General features: G+C 43.4%; 1 protein-coding gene across 1 annotated transcript in view; it reads right to left on the reverse strand.

The window, feature by feature from the left end:
- Positions 1–4,558: 4,558 nt before the first annotated feature.
- The window catches only part of arsj (arylsulfatase family, member J), a 40,639-nt gene continuing 26,395 nt past the window's right edge, over positions 4,559–18,802 (reverse strand). The window contains exon 2 of the mRNA XM_033651809.2: positions 4,559–6,549. Within this exon, the coding sequence (XP_033507700.1) occupies positions 5,151–6,549 (1,399 nt within the window). The 3' untranslated portion in view covers positions 4,559–5,150. The remainder of the gene's footprint in view (positions 6,550–18,802) is intronic.

Raw genomic sequence — 18,802 nt, forward strand, 5'->3', positions numbered from 1 at the left:
CATGTTTTGCGAAACTGGTCGACCAGCCAATCAGGGACTGGAGGGTCCTTATGAGGAGTTGGGCATGAAATAGTTGAGTCACGAGCACAATGGCAGACGGACGAAGTTTGGAGACAAGTGAATAACGGCCTAGCGAAAGAAAACGAGCTCCTCTGTCTGAGGAGGCAAAGAAGAGCAAAAAGAGTGATAAAAGAAGAGGAAAAACAGGAGTAAACCTCAGTCAGGCGTTCAAGAGATGGAGGGAGCTCCGTGACCAAAGAGGATTCAAAACCGATGTCCAGCTAGCTTTCTTTTAATTGATCAGTACGTAACACGGCTAAATGTTAGCTAGACAAGAGAGGACTGTACTGTACTGGCTGCTAGTTAATTCCTAGCTGGCCAGCATCGCAAATCGCCGCAACCAGGGACCGGGTAGTAAGTGTTGTTCAGCTGACATCCTGGTGCCATTTTACGGCAGCCCTTGGACAGTGATACCCCCCTCCCTTCCTTCTGTTCTCTTCTCACGGAGGCAGCTATCGACGGACATCGCCCAGCTAAGTTACGCCCAGCTAAGTGAACACTGGACTTTTCACTGCAACAGCCTTAGACTGAGGAGCATCAAAATCAGTTAACGTTAGTCCACACAGCTCTCCCAAGCTGGCCTGGAGAGCAGGGGGGATCATGTCGGTCACTGGCCATAAATGTGAGGGCAGCCTTCGCAGCTACTGGGCACCCAGCATACTGGGAGAAGTGGAGTAAAATCCTCTCCTCCGCTCCCGTTTGTCTGGTGAACGCCTCTCCTCTGTCAATACACTCCGCCAGCAATTTAATAATATTGATGCCAGTTGTAACATTTGAATGTTTTAGTAGTAAGCCATGTTCTAAGCGCGACAATGTATAGTGAGCCGGTGACTGTTGAAAAATAACTCCGCTGCGCGTTGGGGTTCCCTTCCCCCGTCGGAGTTATTTTTCAACCGTTACCGGCTCACTATACATTATCCCTTACGTGTCTACTGTTGTTTGAACTGATACTGTACATATTGGTATAATTTACTGTGAGTTGTTTGTACTGGTATTGTGCATTCTGGTATAATTATTTGCATTGCTATTTGTTTGTTCTTCAGATAAATCTGATAATTGTTGCTTGGTCTCTTTACTCATTTATTTAGTATATTGTCCACACACCTTCTCATTCTACATATACACAAAGGTATATTGGTGGCTTTACAGCCTACATTTTATTGATTATCTCTGATCCCCACGGTCAATTTGGTCGTTGTGACAGTGCAAGCAACACCACTGACGCTAGGTGGCGCCAAGCTAAAAAACCCTGAATCCTATCTGTTGCCTTTTCGAACCTGTAATAATACATCATAATTTATTTGCTGATTCATACATTGTATGAATCATCATCAGTGTTGGGCAGTAACGTGTTATAAGTAACGCGTTATTAGTAACCCGTTACAGCAACGCCGTTAGTTTTGGCAGTAACTAATACTCTGACGCGTTATCAGTTACTGTTACCAAACGGTGCGTTACTCCGTCATTTTTGGCCAGGTTTTAAAACGGCGCGCAGCATGCAGTATTCCTTCACAAACTGAAGTTCCCTCTCACTAAAACACTTTAGCCCTAAACAATAAAAGATAGTCAAGTCAGATAGAGGTATATGAACAATTCTTACCAGAGCATCTTAATGAAACACGTCTCTCACCATCTCTGAAGTCACTGTTGACCTGCTGGCCTCACCACAGTGCTGTAACGTTACATTAAGCGGTAGCGCTTCTGTAGATTTTTAGTCCCAGTAACAGTTAGTTATAGTTATATCCAGTGACGTGATATCCATTGTTATCCCGAGGAAGCTTTTGTTGTGGACAGACAATGTCTGCAGTGGGCAACAGACTCGACACCATCATGTAGCTCTTCAAATGTTCTCTTTAGCTCATTTTCCATATTTGTATCCAAGTACCGTAAAACGTTTAGCTGGCTGACAGCGAGTGACTACACTGTATAAGACGGTTGCATGTTTCCTATACTGTTCAATTGTTTTGTCAAGTTGTAGTCTAACAGTCCCTTGGATAAACACCATCCCCTGCCGCTTAGGCGATGTAGCTACGAGCCAATACAGTTAGGAAATGTTTTGGGCTGCAGGGCTGAGTTTCCCAAAACATGATCCTTCTTAGCAATATTGTCTTCTTTGTGGCTTAGAAAAACTACACTGCAAAAAAGAAAAGCACCTAGCGCCCTCTAGCATCCCCACTCAGTCATCTACAGCAAGGATGTACTCAGTAACGCATTACTTTCTGGTTTAAGTAACTGAGTTACTAACTGAGTTACTTTTTAATGAAGTAACTAGTAACGGTAACTAGTTACTATTTTTCAGTAACAAGCACAACACTGATCATCATTCATCATCACCATTCATTCATTGTATGATGATGATAAATTGCCCCATTGAGATGTAGTGGAGTAGAAGTATAAAGTAGTAGAAAAAAATACTTACTAAAGTACAAGTACATTAAAGTACAGTGCTTGAGTAAATGTACTTAGTAACATTCAACCATCATTAAGGTTGTGTATTGTAACTGTAACTTTTTTTTATGAATAGGCAAATTTATATTTGATATTTTGGACTCATGTTAATTTGTATTTTTAGACTAATTTAAATTTTTGAAAAGGAAAATCTCAAAAAATAATTTGGTCACAAGCTGTTCACTTAATAAACCTACTACACTAAACTGACTAACTAGAAGCAACAAATCAAAGCATACAAGTGGGTCTCTGCGTGTGTGCGTGCGTGTGTGTGTGTGTGTGTGCGAAGGGAGAGAGAAAGAGAGGGAGAAAATGGTGGGCGCGACCTCCTGGGGTACACGTCACGTCACGCCAGGTACTGATAAGAGTAAGGCAGGAAATTTGAGAGAAGAAGTACTGAGGTGGGATATAAGAGCAAGACAATGGGTCATAAAACAGCTGGCCACGTACACCTTTACAGTATGCACAAGATGGCGTCCAGCGGGATCAAACACACTGTATGCTCTAACAAAATAGCTGTGCCAACACGTGTAGGTGTGTAGACTGTGGTAATGGCAAACTGCTCATAAGGAGTTGCTCACAGGACAATGTGTGATTTTACCACAGGTATAAGGTGTGTGTGTGTGTGTGCAAGTGTGCGTGTAGGTTAGTTAAAAGAGAGAGAGAGAGAGAGAGAGAGAGGAAAGGCGAGCAGGTGCTCGTAATGTGCGAGGTAAAAGCGGCCATGGGGGAACACCAATGGTCACTTTCCTATCCCTCAGACACCAGTAGACTAACTGGGTCAGCCTACCGTCCACTGGTCCTTGTTACAGGTAGGAATGCAGCGTATTGTGAGTGCGCGGCCAGCACAACTAACGGCGCGTTATCCACCGAAATGCACAATCAATTTGCTCTGGCAAGCACAACAACAAACAGCAATCAATGAACAGATTATCAAAGAAAGGGACATGGCGGTCCTCAAAGTTCACAAATCACAGTTAAAATTCACACTTAAATCAAAATAATATATAAATATAAAGTCTCTGCCCAGACTGTAGCTGTCTTACTTGAGTTGCACGGTGTGACGACGTGTGTCCCGTCTGTTGCTCCGGGACTAGGACGCTACAGCGGCCCCGCGCCCTACGGCGGGATGAAAGATGCTGTCCTTGGTGTGGCAGAAGAGGGATCAGTTGAGTCGACTCAGTTGAAGAAGCGGGGCCTTGGTGGCTCCGTCTTCCTCGGGAGAAAAGGGGGTTTCTCCAAACTCTGCAGATGCTGAGGAATGGTGGGGTTGTGCGGTGTTCCTCTGGTTCCCCGTGGAGTGTTAAAAAACAAAAAGAAAAAGTGTCTTTCCTCGTCCAGTGAGTCAAGAAACAAAAGAGTGGCCTAGGTCGGTTGAATTCAAATGTTTGAAGTGCTCCCTAGCAGTAACTTGCGCACAGAAAGCTTTGGCTTCCTTCCAGCAACTCGTCACTCGGGGATTGCGAGGGGCGTAAGCGCGCAACGGCAATTAAAGTCTCAGTGTTCCGTCTGACTCCACCTGAACCTGGCTGCTGTCGCCCAATAGGGAGCAGGAGTTTGAATTTCAAAAGTGATTTACACTTTTATATTTACCGGACCGATGGAAGCTTGGCGCGTTCCTTTGTTCTTAGACTGGCTGGTTAGCCCTCTCTATTGTTTAAAACGTGTGGCTGAGGTCCCAACACAAGCAACAGATGCATGTAAAAACAAGTTTTAGAGATTGCAACTTATGTTCAATCCATGTGAATAGTTCCATTTCTTTTTCTTCCTTGATCACAACTTCATGTACAGTACACCATGACTGATGAGGCAGCCATTTTTTGAGGACTGTAAGAAAACAATTAGGTCTTTATCACCAGTCGGATCCCACTTTACTGTATTTTCCATGAATAAATGTACTTAGTGGCCCGTGTCAGCTTCTAAATATGAAAGAGATGTTAAAACTTTCCAGTTACAAGAGTACTTATTGTAATCACAATAAAGGAAATCGGACTGTAATAAAATGCAAACCAGAAAGAGCTTGAAAGATTGCTGGAGACAAAAGATCTTTGTGTCTGGAGCTTTTATTTTGTGAGCTTGTCTTACATTCGGGTTGGCCTGGTGCCAGACCAGACATCATCTAAAGAGGGAGCAAAATCTATTCTTTCAGACAGACTGTGCTTATAAAACCAGCTTACGTCAACTTATACATAACATAAATCCTACATCCATTTCCATGATTCTGTATCATTGCAATCAACAACACAATACAACTATGTTTTCTTTATTTCTCTGTCACCAAAATTTATGGCAACTGTCGAGGGAAATTTATTTTGTACTTTGAAAGTGAAACATCAATCTACAGAACACTCAAAAGGTGACATCAGTTGAAGCATGCAACACAATCTAGAAACGGTAACATTCTTTAAATGCCCCTAACATTAACATGAGGTCTTGGTTGTGTCTGGGCATGACAGTAGTGTTTGAAAGAGAGGATCATTTTCTTATTGTCTTGAGGCATTTCAAAAAGTCCATCTGCATTGTGTTTCATACAGTATATTGCGGAGTCAAGTTGTGGAGTTAGAAAGTTTGAAGCGGACAATCCTGAAACAGGAAGTGTCAATCCCTGAGAAAAGGCAACTGTCTTTCACAAATGGGCGAGGCTACTCTTCCACTTTCCTTTTCAACTTTCTGTTCTTTGATTTCTTTTTCCACCTTCTTTTTCCAAGATGGTTGGTGAACAAGTTATTGTAACTCTCATCCTCCTCTTGCTCCTCCCTATCTTCTTTGTACCAAGGTCCCCACACGCCCCCATTGTACTGAGGGTTAGAGCGCAGATCTTTAGCCGGGTAGCGTACTGGCACTGCAGTCCTGTTGTGCTGCGCTAGCCGTATTAGCATCTTCTTCACTATGTGAGGGTAGCGCTGGGACAAGTCCACTCTCTCATAAGGGTCGGCTGTGATGTTGAATAGCCAGATGGATTTACCACGGTCCCAACGGACACGCTCATTATGCCAGCGATTGGTTAACCGCTGGTTGGAAAAGGTTTGCGGGGGCACCCAGTCGCTGTACCCGGGGACACCCGTCAGGAGCTTCCAGTGGCCCACCCGGAGTGCAGCCCGGATGGCAGTGTTCCATAAGCCATACCCGGCCTTCCATGAGCCATTCTTGGCTTTGATGTAGATTGGGTCAATGTTGTGAAGAATGTCCTGACGAGGAGATGGGCGGCCTTCACTGATAGCCTCCCAGACATCATAACCATCCAGATTCAGATCTTCGTCTAAAGTCCCTTCACCCAGGGTCACCAATGTAGGGAACCAGTCAGTGATGTGGACCAAACTTCGACATTTTGTCCCTTTATTAACCAACAGGGGACTGTGAACAAAGCCGACCGCCCGAATCCCCCCTTCCCAGTAGGTGGCTTTACTCCCCCTCAAGGGCCAGTTGCTTCCACCTGCTAGCGGTTGGCCTCCGTTATCTGAGGAGTACACTATAACTGTGTTGTCATAATAACCGTAGCGTTTTAGCGCTAACGTGAGGTTGTGGATAGCTTCATCTAGGCAGGACACCATGGCAGCATATTTACGACGATGCAAGTTTGGAATGCCCTTGTAGCGTTCAAGGTAACGGGCAGGAACTTGCAGTGGGGAATGAACGGCCTGATAGGCTAAGTAGAGAAACAAGGGTTGTCTGTGAGGGCTGTGATTGGCTAAGATGCTGATAGCCTTTCGAGTAAACATCACAGTCGAGTACAAGCCACGGTCCTGTTCCCAAGCTGCCTCTTCCCCTTCATACAAATCATAACCACACATACCGGGCCCTTCACATTTATAGTGACTGTAGTAGTCCCCACTTCCTAGCAGGGAGCCAAAAAAAGTGTCAAAGCCACGCTGGGTGGGCAGGCAGCCGCGCTTGTAGAAGCCAAGGTGCCACTTGCCCACCATATGGGTGGAGTAGCCTGCTTGTTTGAGCTTTTGGGGCAGAGTGACATTTTCCAGCGGCAGGCAGTTGGGCTGGGTGGCTCGGATGATGGAGTGTTGAAGGCCTGTGTGGATCTGATACCTACAAAATAAAAACAAATATTAGCCCATCAGAGACATAAACAGTTGTAAAGGGTTTAAGCAACTTTGATTAAAGGTGGTCATCTGGTAAAGCTGGTAGAAAAGCCTGTAAAAAAATATTATGCTACTGAAAAAAATACTTTTGCTATGTCTCCCTGCCAGCGATAGCCATTGCTTGAAGCATTATGTTTTTGGGTTGTCTGTCCGTCCGTCCATCCATCCGTCCGTCCATCTCATTTTCGTTAATGCGATATCTCAACCTCAACACCTTTAGGAAATTTCTTTAAATTTGGCTAAAATATTTGGACTTAACAATGAACTGATTTGATTTTCTTCAAAGTTCAAACGGCAAGATCAGTGTGACCTTGCATCCATCTCATTTTTGTAAATGTGATATCTCAAGAATGCCTTGAGGGAACTTTCTTAATTTTTGCAAAACCATCCACTTGGACTCAACAATGAACCATTTAGATTTTGGTGGTCAAAGGCAACAGTCATGATCAATGTGACTTGGTGTCTGTCTCATTTTCAAGAATGCCTTGACGGAATTCCTTTAAATTTGGCACAAACATCCACTTGGTTGCAAGGATGAACTGATTTGAAGGACACTGTGACCTCACAAAAGATGTCTTGGCCATAATGACAAAGGTCAACTTTACTGTTGCATCATAATGTTCTGCAGAGTAGGGCTGAACGATATATCGTTATCTATATCGAGATATGAACATGCAAGATATTAATATCCCAAAAAGCAACGATATTGATGATATAATTTCCCCATGAGTTTCCCCAGCTCGACCTGCATGTACAGCTAAGGCCAGCCAATTACAAACCTCATGTCCTGCTTGCCTTGGATCGACAACGAAGCCAGCCAATTACAAACATCCCCTTGAGCGAAGGAGGCTGGCCCCTAACAGTGGCTAACAGCTAACAGCGGTGCTGGCCTGTGATTGCATTACCTTTCTCCTTCAGCAGCACTTTCCAGCTGGGAAAGGCTACTCCGATGTTGACCCTCTTTTTTTGAATTCATCGGTCACGTTGCCTTTTTGATTCCCTTTTGCGCTTTCTTGGCGACTAGGATTCCATCTCCCGTGATGCTGCATATGCATGATCCTGCATTATGCTCAAAGAGTGGGACTTTGTTATGCTGCTGTATTGCCGGGGTAGCAGCTAAGTGGCTTCTCAGTCACGCAGCACTGGCATGGCTCTCAACAAAAACGCCGAAGGCGGGGCTATTCCCTGGTAGTGCTATATGTTCCTTGTTGGCGGACGTATTCTCAAGATGGCGAAATGTTATGGAACCTCCCCAGAAGACTTACCCGCACAATGTACAAGCATTCCGAAATTCTCCTTTTACGAGAATAAGTCAGATTATTGGTGGAGGTAATAATACACCAATGATGACATATTTATGAATGCAGACATCATTTTTTGCCAATAAACAACTGAAAATGTTACACAATGTCCCTAATTCTAATCATACCCAGGTCTATGTGGATCAGGGCTGACTTGTCTCTGATTGGGTCTGTTTTTATCAAAAATAATTCATACTCAGGCTTTCACAGGTTAAATTAATTTTAGATCAGGTCAAAAATACTCTACCCCTGAAGATTTCTAATTAGCCTTGAAATCCCTTTTGTAAAGGATATCCAGCCCTAGTAGAGTAGATTTCTTGCCACACCTTTGAATGAAATCAAGGAAAACTAAAGCTGTGGGATTAGTAGTCTAACTTAAAAGAAGCCAAGCCAACTTTGTCATCACTGAGACTGTAACTGTGTGTGATAGAGTATGTGACTGACTGTGTTCTTGGCCCACAGTTAGGCAACCCTGCTGCCTTTGGAAGCAGCTCTCAGAAGACAAGGACAATATGCTTAGACTTTATTTCTCTCTGACTCCTCACGTCTGCTTTGAGCGAGAGTAAGACACCTAGCACACAAGGAACTGATAAAGCCACCTTCTTCACTCTTTTGACCCCTCCTTACTCCCCCCTGAGGTTAGGGATGTGCAGTCAAGCTGTCAGCAGGAGAAGGGAGTGAAAATAAGTGTCTAGTTTTGGTTTCCAGAGAGGAAGATTTTACCTGGAGGAGAACCAGAAGGTGGGCAGTCCGCGCAAACCTCTGTTGCCACTTGAAAATGCAAAAATCCCTCGAGGGTTACATCACTGTGTGGTATGTGCAATGTTCCAAACTAGCAATAAACTCTACTACTACTTACAACTGAAATCCTACTCAAAAACACACAAAAAAAAACCCTAATACAGTTTACAATAAACATATCTGCATAAAAGTACAGAGTGCAACTGCAAACACATACACATTAGGGATGTAACGATTACCGATATTACGGTAGATCTCGGTTAATTTTTACACGGTAAGAATTACTGTTTATGTTTAAATTAATTGCATTATTGCGGTGGATTATCAGGATATGTAATAACAGCCTCATTCAAGTCTCGCGATGCAGGCGCTACACGAATGCGTAGCATGTGTAAACACAAAGAATGAAAACATGGCGGAAGGTGGTGATAGCGGCACTCAGGACATTTTCCCCCTCAACTAAACGCGCAAAGTCTGAGGTCTGGGCGTACTTTGGGTTTCTGAAGAATGCCGAGGGACAGCTGGTGGAGGACAACTATCCTGTGTGCAGAACATGCAGAAAGAAAGTTGCTGCGAAGGCTAGCAACACTACAAATTTGCTGGCTCATCTCCGTGACCATCATCCACAGCTTTACAGCCAATACAAGTTATGCCATGCAAACGTCAGTTATTGTGTGAGGAACTTAGGTTTTACTAAGATTGTCATAGTGTGTAACTCTCGACGTATACGGGACATTTGAGCCGTATCTGTCCTCCTAAATGGCGACTAGGTTTTACGTTTTCGTTTAAGACACTTAGGAGCTAATACTAGCTGAACAGCTAATAGCCGTATTAGCAGCTATGTTGCTAAGTGTTTCAAAACGAAACGGAGCTGAAAACACTGAGCGGAGCCGACAGAATATAAACTGACGTAACGTAACGCTAATTGAGATCAACCATGATTGAATTACTATGATTATGGTTATTGTACGGTGAGCTAGAATCGATATAGATGGCCAGTTATGCTTTCTTGACATAAGCTCAAGGAAAAAACATAAAACGCTGCCGTGTTAACCTTTGACCGAGAGCCTTAATGGGGGCTCTCGGTTTTATTTTAAAGATTTTTTTCTGGGCATTTTTAGCCTTTATTTGACAGGACAGACAAGCATGAAAGGGGGAGAGAGAGAGAGAGAGAGAGAGGGAGTGACATGCAGCAAAGGGCCACAGGCTGGAGTCGAACCCGGGCCGCTGCGGCAACGGCCTTGTACATGGGGTGCCTGCTCTACCACTAAGCCACCGACGCCCCGGGCTCTTGGTTTTATAAGGTTAATTAAATTCACTGCTCACAGTCTTGACCTAACACACGCACACACACGAGAATATGCACTCCTTTTCTCATACAGGCACTCACATGCACACTTCTAATGTCTGAATTATTCTGTGTAATGATGACCATTGCCCTTAGGGTTTTTTTGGTTTCTCCTGCACATTTGTGATATCTATTCTATATATTGTATGTTTTTTGTTCTACTCTTGCATTGTTTTGTTTTATATATGTTTTTCCTCTCGTGCTAATAAATAAATAATATATAAATTGTTTACATATTTTGCTGACTGTTAAAATGCACCAGACAAATAAGCTTTGTTCCTGTAATTTGTTTACATATTTTGTTCATTTAAAATACATTTTTCTGTTGCTGTGCCAATCCCTTGCCCCTTTAATGTGAAAGTTTCATTTTAATATAAGATTTTGGCTGTTAACATTTTAGTATGATAAGGAAGTTACAAGATTGAGTGAAGTTATTTCAATATATCCATTTTTTGGACATTTTACAGCGCTTAAAAAAATATCACGATATTATCGTTTACCGTGATAATTTGGTCACTATAATCGAGATATCAAATTTTCCTTATCGTTACATCCCTAATACACACCACCCTGCATGAAGCACTGCTGGCTGAGCCAACAGCGTTATTTCAGCTAGCTTAGAGATGCTTCTGTTTCATGAGTTTATCTAACCCATGATGAGGCATGATGAGATCTGATAAAATAATGCTCACGTCAACTTAAGTCGTCAGCAATAGAAATGAAGTTATTCACACATTTTTCACTGTGATTAGAATTCACGGTAACACTGGCTTCAGTATTGCCATCTTAACAATGAAATCTGCATTTTTTCAGTGACCTTCTGGAACACTGAATTAACTGGTTTCTCTCCTGAGCAGTGTGCTGTGTATGTAACAGGTACTTTCACATGGGAGGACGGGGTTCGAATCCTGGCCTGGGCGAACATCATCCAGTAAGGGTCCTTCGGTAAGACTCCTTTAATGCTATACCTGCCTACCTCAGGCATGAGCAATTATAATCCTGATAGAATCATACTGGCTCGGATGTCGCTTGGGTCAACAAGGTTTGCGTAGTTGCTAGGGAACCAGGGCAATCTGATGAGAAATGGTCTACTGGAATGAGACATACATTGACAAGGGCGGAGAACACGGAACTGATGGAATGCTACTATATAAGCAATCCCAGAGAGAGGGGATATATGTAGAGAATGTGGGACCTATGGATACTGCAAAACCCACAATCAAGACTAACTAAGACACATCAGTGTTCCAACATCCGCAACCGCCAACTACTATCACAACTAGAGATCAATGAAATACTTCAACAATACTACAGCAAGACGGAGCCAGGACGACAGGTCAGCGGGGGATGTCATCATCATCACCCCCACAATCCGAGATTGGGTACCAAGCCCCGGTAGATACAAACTGCCTCAATGTAAGAGCAGCTGACCTGAGAAGGAAGATTGTGAGCAAACTGGAAACCTGGAGCCTCCCAATGAATCCCAAAGCTGAGTTGCCAAGTACCTTCAGATGATCTGCTAGAAGATGCTAATGCTGCCCTAAATACCATCACTACAAGGATCATCACTGAGACCAACAAGCTGTTGCACGGAATGTCCCAACATCAAACGCAGCCAGTGAAAGAGACAAATCATTGCATTCTCTTTTTATTTACATTTAACACAACATCCCATCTTTTTGGAATTGGGGTTGTACTTTAGTTTGTAAGTTTAGTTTTTTTGAAGCAACACTGGATTGGATCACCCTGAACATTGCCAAATCCAGATAACCAGTGCTCTGAATGAATGAACAGCATCCAGTTTTTTTGGAAATTAGCATCGTAAGATGAAGCTGATCTTTTATAGCAAAACATGGGACATCCAAATCATTTCGATCCAGATTAAATTTTTTGAAAGACTGGTTCCTACTTCTGATGACTCAAAATTTCCCCCGTTCTTCTCATTTTCATCATGGAGCTACTCTCAGTATGAGTGCTACCTCTCAGACATCTGATGATGAGGATTGAGCTATCTCTTCCAATGTTGGTGCACGTGTGATGAATTGATAGACTTTGAGGTGTTGTTAAAGGTGAACTGTGTAAGATTTAGGGGGATTTGGTGGCGTCTAGCAGTGAATTGCAGATTGCAACCAGCTAAAAACGTCCACCAGCCAGAAGTCCTTTAGTTTTCATTGTTCAGGAAGTTTTTAACGGGAGCCGGACCTGGGGCCTCATGTACAAAAGGTGCGTACGCACAAAAACGTGGCATACGTCCTTTTCCACGGCAAAGTTCAGATGTATCAAGAGTGAAATGACAGTGGAAATGTGCGGTGCCTCACGCCAACTTCATGGCTGGTGTATGCACGTTTCTAGAGGGGAGAGTGGAATCTCAGGTGCAGGGCCTATTTAAATATGATTTGCATATTTAAATGGGTGAGTGGACAGGGAGGGGTCGGGTACTTCAACATGTGCGCTCAATTCAATGTTGATTGGGATGTACAAAGGAAAGGTACTTGGATTCATGCCTACGCACAGATTCATACATCTGGATGTTTTTGTGCATACGACATTTTCTGGATGTAAGCGTATGCCATGTAGGCCCCGGGTGATTAGAATGGCTGAAAACGCAGTTTCATGTTACAAATTAGGGCATCTTCAATGCTACTCAGCGTCTCGAGGCTAACCCACAGCATGCTATTGTGTGCTCAGCCCTTTTCTCTCATAAGTTAATGGGCGCAGCGCACCTGCATTTCGCCAACTGGGTGTGGCCAGGCGGATCTTGCAAGTTTGGCACACCGTGTGCCTGGCGCAGCTACTCCTCTTTCCCACCTCTGTCCCTCCTACCTGCGCAAGTCGGAAAGAGGGAGGAGAGAAGGCGTGGAGTGGGTTTTACACACCCTCTCCTCGCCCTTAAATGCACCGTGCGAAGGCGTAGTGAGAGTTTACTCAATTCGCCATGGCAGAAGAGAGCAGCAGCGTCAGACGGCCAAACTTCTCCCAGGAGGAAACTGATGTTTTGGTCCGGGAGGTCCAAGCTTGCAGTGTCCGAATATACGGAACTGCGAGCAGACCTCCACGGGCTGATGATGCAAAGGTAGCCTGGGAAGAGGTCACCGCAATTGTAAATCAATGTTGCGTTTCTCTCGTGCGCGCGCTCTCTCTTTCTCTTTCGCAGTCTCACTCTGTTTCTTTTCTTTTGACTTTTCTAAGATGACAGATGCTGAATATATAGGCCTACTCCCTATCTGATGCTGTGGCTGTTTGTGGTTGGCTGAGAGGGATGTGAACTCATTAGTTTGTAGCTGTATTAATCAAATCAGGTTGGGTTTCCATTACACGTGCCAAACGTGCCAAACGGTGCCAATCCCCTGTGATCTGACATCAGATGTGGACGGGATAGTCGATATAGAGATAAATTTATGTGCTGATTGCAGATAGTTGCATTGAATAGTGTTTTTTTGGGTGTTTATTGCATCGTTAATGTGCCTGATATTCTGGAAACCTGCCTGTGCTGACAGTAGACGTGGTTTCAGTTGGCGAGCTTTTAGCGCACCTTCGGTGAAGCCTTTTGGCACGAAACTGTCACTGCGCCAAGCTGAATCTGTCGACACCTCCCCCTGCTGCGCCGCCACACCCATCCCAGCGCACCTCGGTCTGCCAAACTACCAAACTGAGCGTGCCTCAGGTTGCGCTGCTCGAAACTAGCTCTGCGCGTGGTTCGCCACCTGTGCCACCCTGCGCTGCGCCAGGAAACTAGAGCCCAATCTGTGCTCACCTTTTTCTGATCCAGATGTTTATGAGGTTTTTACCATAAGTTGAATTGTCCAGAGAAGTCTCTTCTTCTCCAAAACAAACAGACCCGATGATTTAAACTGGTAAAACACCGAATAATGCAGTTTCATGTTACAAATCCATGTACTTCTGACGGATTTTGACATGTTGCTGCGGGTGGCTAGTGCAACACATGCAACACACCTTTTTTTCTCAGATAACACAAGATCCAGGGGCCGTATTCACAACTTCTGAGTACAAAGAGTTGCTCCTAGTGACATAATTCTAAGGAAATTCTTAAAATTGTGACTTTTCCTCCCTTAATGTTAAGGTTAGGTGCTTGTAAAGATAAAAGATATTCACAGAGCATCTTGGACCTTGAGAGCTCCTGAGGTGAGCCCCAGCTCCTGACAGTTTTTTAAGAGGCCTAAGAGTTTCTTAAGCAGAGGAGAAAATGGCGGAAACACAAAGAGGTAGGAAAATATTCTCCAAACACTGGAAGGCAGTGAGTAAATGAAATGCTACAGATTAGATTGTGCAGGGATAATATGTGTGGTTAATGTCATTAGGCATACGCACACATTTCCCACCTAATGCTATAACGCCTGAAATAAAATGATCATGAGGATATTTGGAAAACTGGAAACATTTAACAGTGCAGCAGTGATGACTTGGGTCTGTCTCAACCTTCCATCAGCAGAGTGATCACACTAACAGTGACAACACCTTCACAGTTAGCAGTTCATTTCATTTGCACTGGGTGTCCACACCTTGCAGGCTCATAAAAAGGCGTGTCTGTGACAACCAATCACATCTGTTTCTTTCCCTTCCTTGCTTAGAGTTGCTCTGAGAATGTTCCTAAATCACTCCTAAGCTAGTACTCCTTATTAAAATTCTTAGGCTAAGTTAGGAGCTCTCTGAAGCTGAAAACACACTGGCACCATCGCTAGCACACTGGACGTATCGCATTGCAACTCGTCAACAAATGACCACACACAGTTATTACTACTCTTACTGAAAGATCTGTGCCTCTTTCACCTGTGCATTAGCTTAAAATCAGGACAGCCCTATGAGCTATGACTCACCAGGGAATATCTTTTTGGCCATTTTCTTTATAATGTCAGGATTGTGGGTCATTAAGCTCAGAAAGTTTCTCGACCACAACAATGAGTCTCTCCTCATCCAGTCTTTGTCACACACGAGGCAGCAACAGCAACAGAGTTCTCTTTATATATCCATTATGAGGAGAGGAATCAAGCTGCCATAGGATCAATGAAAAAGAGCTGCTACAGGAGCTGGTATGTACAAGCAAAGAGTCTGGGAAAAATCCATTTAATTCTGCGTCCAAGAACGGTGTGGGGTAGTACATTGACATAATATAGGTGTATATTTTGACCCACCACGTTCACCGCCTGTGTGTTTTGGCCTTGAGAGTACCAAGTTCTCAGAATGCTTGTGAATACGGCCCCAGATGTTCAGAAGGTTTTTGCTGGAAGCTGAATTATCCACAAAGGTCTCTTCCTCTCCAAAACAAATGGACCAGCTGATTGAAACCGCTAGAAACACAGTACAAAGCAGTTTGACATGACATATCAGTGCGTAACTCCTTATCACCTTATCTGGAGCTAGTGTTTGGTTTGTCTATTCTGGGCTACTGTAGAAACACAGCAATGCAACATGGCGATCTCCATAAATGAAGACCCGCTTCCTTTGTAGATATAAACAGCTCATTCTAGGGTAAGCAGAACACAACCATTAATATTTTCAGGTTATTATACACTAAAGAAAGCATACTTATTATATTATATTATATTTCTGCCAATATATCCCCCTAAATCCTACACACTGGTCCTTCAATAGCCACAACCAATGGTCACAGGTGCATGTGTTTGCAATTGTATAACAGCTCAACCCTTACCACCTCCACTAACCAACCTCTTTGGGGAAACCCTGACCACTGAACCACCTCATCACCACTGTGTTTAAACTCCAGCTGCAGTTGGCATAGACACTCCTGCTGACAAACCTGGTGACAGAGCTGTTTGTTCTCTGGGGAGAATGATACTGTCTGTTCTGCACTGTGCCTCACTAAAACTAAATGCTATCTAGGTCTGAAGCCTCCAAATTTTTTGAAAAGTGTTTACAGTGTTTACAACTTGGCAACAGTAATTCCCACAGATTTCAAAGCCGGTTCCCAGGACCTTTAAAATATTTAACTCCTCAGGATAATAATAAGGCACAATTCCGAATTTGATACCTCTATTCATTGCAAGTCTTTGAGGTCAAGTCAGTGAAATGAAAATAAGAACCACACTGGGCCTGTTGGGAGCCAAGAGAGAGTGTCGGTTTCATATGGCAATGAGAAGAAGTTCTTGTCACTTGGTGGTCTACGCGGGAGGGGGCTTTGAAACCCAACTACAGACATGCACACACTGGGGGATAGAGAAGGCATTGTTGGTCTGTCATTAGGCAACACAATTTGAATGCACTAAGAAAAGGATGGGAATGAGAGGAAGAAGTGAAGGGAATGTGTTCGTGGGTGAGACAACAACATCAACAACACAAAGTCGACCAAGCCTGGCATGGGAATGTGTTTCTTTAAAAAAAAAAAAAAGGCATTAAGAGACTTGTTTACTCCACAATTTTGTTGAAAAAATCCACATAATATGTAATTAACTCAGTGAAGAGTGAGTACTAGTAAAATCTTGTTCTCCACAATCCCTCTGGACTTTCCACAAGCACAGTACATGGTGAAATTACACTTGTTACAAGTCGATAAATGTCTCTAAAATGACTTTTGGATGTAACACGCTCCATTATCTTCAATCTCCTTTCCCTCTCCTTCTCATTCATTCCATTTATACAAGGGTTATTTTTCCACCCTGCCCTTCACTTTATTTGTTTTTATTTGTCAGACACTTTTGCATCATTACCAAGAGAGCAGAGGAACTGAGAAAAAAGGCCTTGTAGTACCTGAAGTGAAAAGAACGGATGATTCGAGCTCGAAAGTAAAAAGAATGGCATCAACATACATGTGCAAACTTATTAAGATGTGTGTGTGTGTGTGTGTGTGTGTGTGTGTGTGTGTGTGTGTGTGTGTGTTTAAGATTTGACCCCTGAAGAGCCCCAGCCCCTGCTTTTGCAGCTCCTGCAGGTTTGGTGTTCACATACCAAAAGGTTACAGCCATGTAATGACAATGTCATGCTAAGTGCAGCCTATGATTCCTCCACAAATTTTTTAAAGTATCCCTGTGTTGTTTCTCTTTGACATACGAGGGGGTTCACAGGAAAACAAACAAGGTCTTAACTTTGCAGGTTTTGGGGCACCTGAAGGACATTTCTAGGTCTTTAGTATTTATGAGGTCTCAAAATAATGACTGCAGTAACTACTGCCCTCAGGAGATTGTCCCTCCTGCCCAGCAGTCCTTCGTCATGTTCACTGTAAGTGATTTATAGGTTCTTGACAACAAAACAAAGCAGGGCATTAATAGGCAGCCACAGCATCTCTACATCGTTTACAGGCAGGAAAATGGCCTATTTCAAACAGAAATCATCTTATTGCGCCAAAAAGGTGCTGTTGCATTCCTTCTGTAAAAAGCTGGGTTACTGTCTAAAATGGTGCTATAATCATGCTATCTCTCTGGTTTATTTACAAAAGCACTGAGCCACAAGGCCAACAAATCACACACGCCATTAAATTCAAATCACCTAATGTCGGCAATTGCTCAAGTCCCACAAGACAAGTGCACTGGCCACCACTCCAGCCACTGAGGTTGTGGAGGTTCCCAGGCAGACCTGCTGCCCAGGCCTTGTCTTCTTCTCCACGTTCTCCTCACATATGGTTCAAATAAGCAGCCTCGACTCAGCACTCTGCACTTAATCAAAGTCAGCCCCGGAGAAGTTCGTCTTACTTAGCTCTTCCTTTCAGCAGGCTCTTTATTTACTCTTCTGCTATCGCTGAATGTGTCTCTTCAGTTTTGCTCCTGCCTTGACTTTATGTTCTCTATTTTACAGACTCTTACTGGTCATGAGGGCTCCATACTTTCAGGACTTCCTTTTCAACAAATCCTAATCCTAATTTCTTTAAATCCTTGTTAATTCGTCACCCTAAACATTCACTCGCTCGGGTAATTTCTGTGACACTTGACCCAGAGATTTAGGACAGACCGGTGTGTGGTAAGAAAAGGAAGTGAAAGAGTGAAAGATTACTGAGACAACAAGAAAAGGCCGAGTGAGAGGCTAAGACAAGCTTGAGATAAGTTTGGACAGATGGGAAGTGTGTAAATAAGTAGGAAACGAAGTTGTAGTAAGGAGTGGTGTGAAAAGTGCTGCTTTGAGCAAATAAATGACCCCATTCTTCTTCTGGTTTAGACCAGATTCAAGCATAGTGTTCAAGGATGACAGAAGAGCTTTTTGGAATCCAGCCACAATCTTAGGCTGAGGTCTGCTCTTCATTGCCTCAGGACCCCATTCTTCATCTTCTGTTTGTTGATGGATGGTAGTGATGTAGGACACTGATAATCAGGGCCTAAGCAGCAAACGGTGTGAGGACCCTATTGAAACTTAAAGATGTCATATTATGCTCATTTTGGGGTTATATTTGTAATACTGGGGTCTAGTGGAATAGATTCAGGTGCTTTATTGTTCAAAAAACACATTATTTTTCTTATACTGCCCATTTCTGCAGCACCTCTGTCTGAAACACTCTGTTTGGGCTCATGTCCCACCTTCCCAGCAGCAGTGTTGGGTAAGGGTTACTTTAAAAGTAATCAAAGTACGTTACTGCGTTACTTTTTAAAAAGTAACCAGTTACTTTACTGCGTTACTCCCTGAGTAAAGTAACTGAATTACTTTAAAAGTACTTCCAACGTTACTCCCTAAGAAAAGTAACTCAAGCACTTTTAAAGTACTTTTGAGTATTCTATATTTCCTATTGGGCAATGGACCACAGGGTGCTAAGCCTACATTTTTTTGTCTCCAAAATTAAAGTTATGGACCACTTGCCCTTCACTGAGATCCAATTCTCCCATCACAGCCATCACTTTGACCAGTAGAAACAC

The sequence above is a fragment of the Epinephelus lanceolatus genome, chromosome 22 (genome assembly GCF_041903045.1).
Source record: "Epinephelus lanceolatus isolate andai-2023 chromosome 22, ASM4190304v1, whole genome shotgun sequence".
Classification (NCBI taxonomy): domain Eukaryota; kingdom Metazoa; phylum Chordata; class Actinopteri; order Perciformes; family Serranidae; genus Epinephelus; species Epinephelus lanceolatus.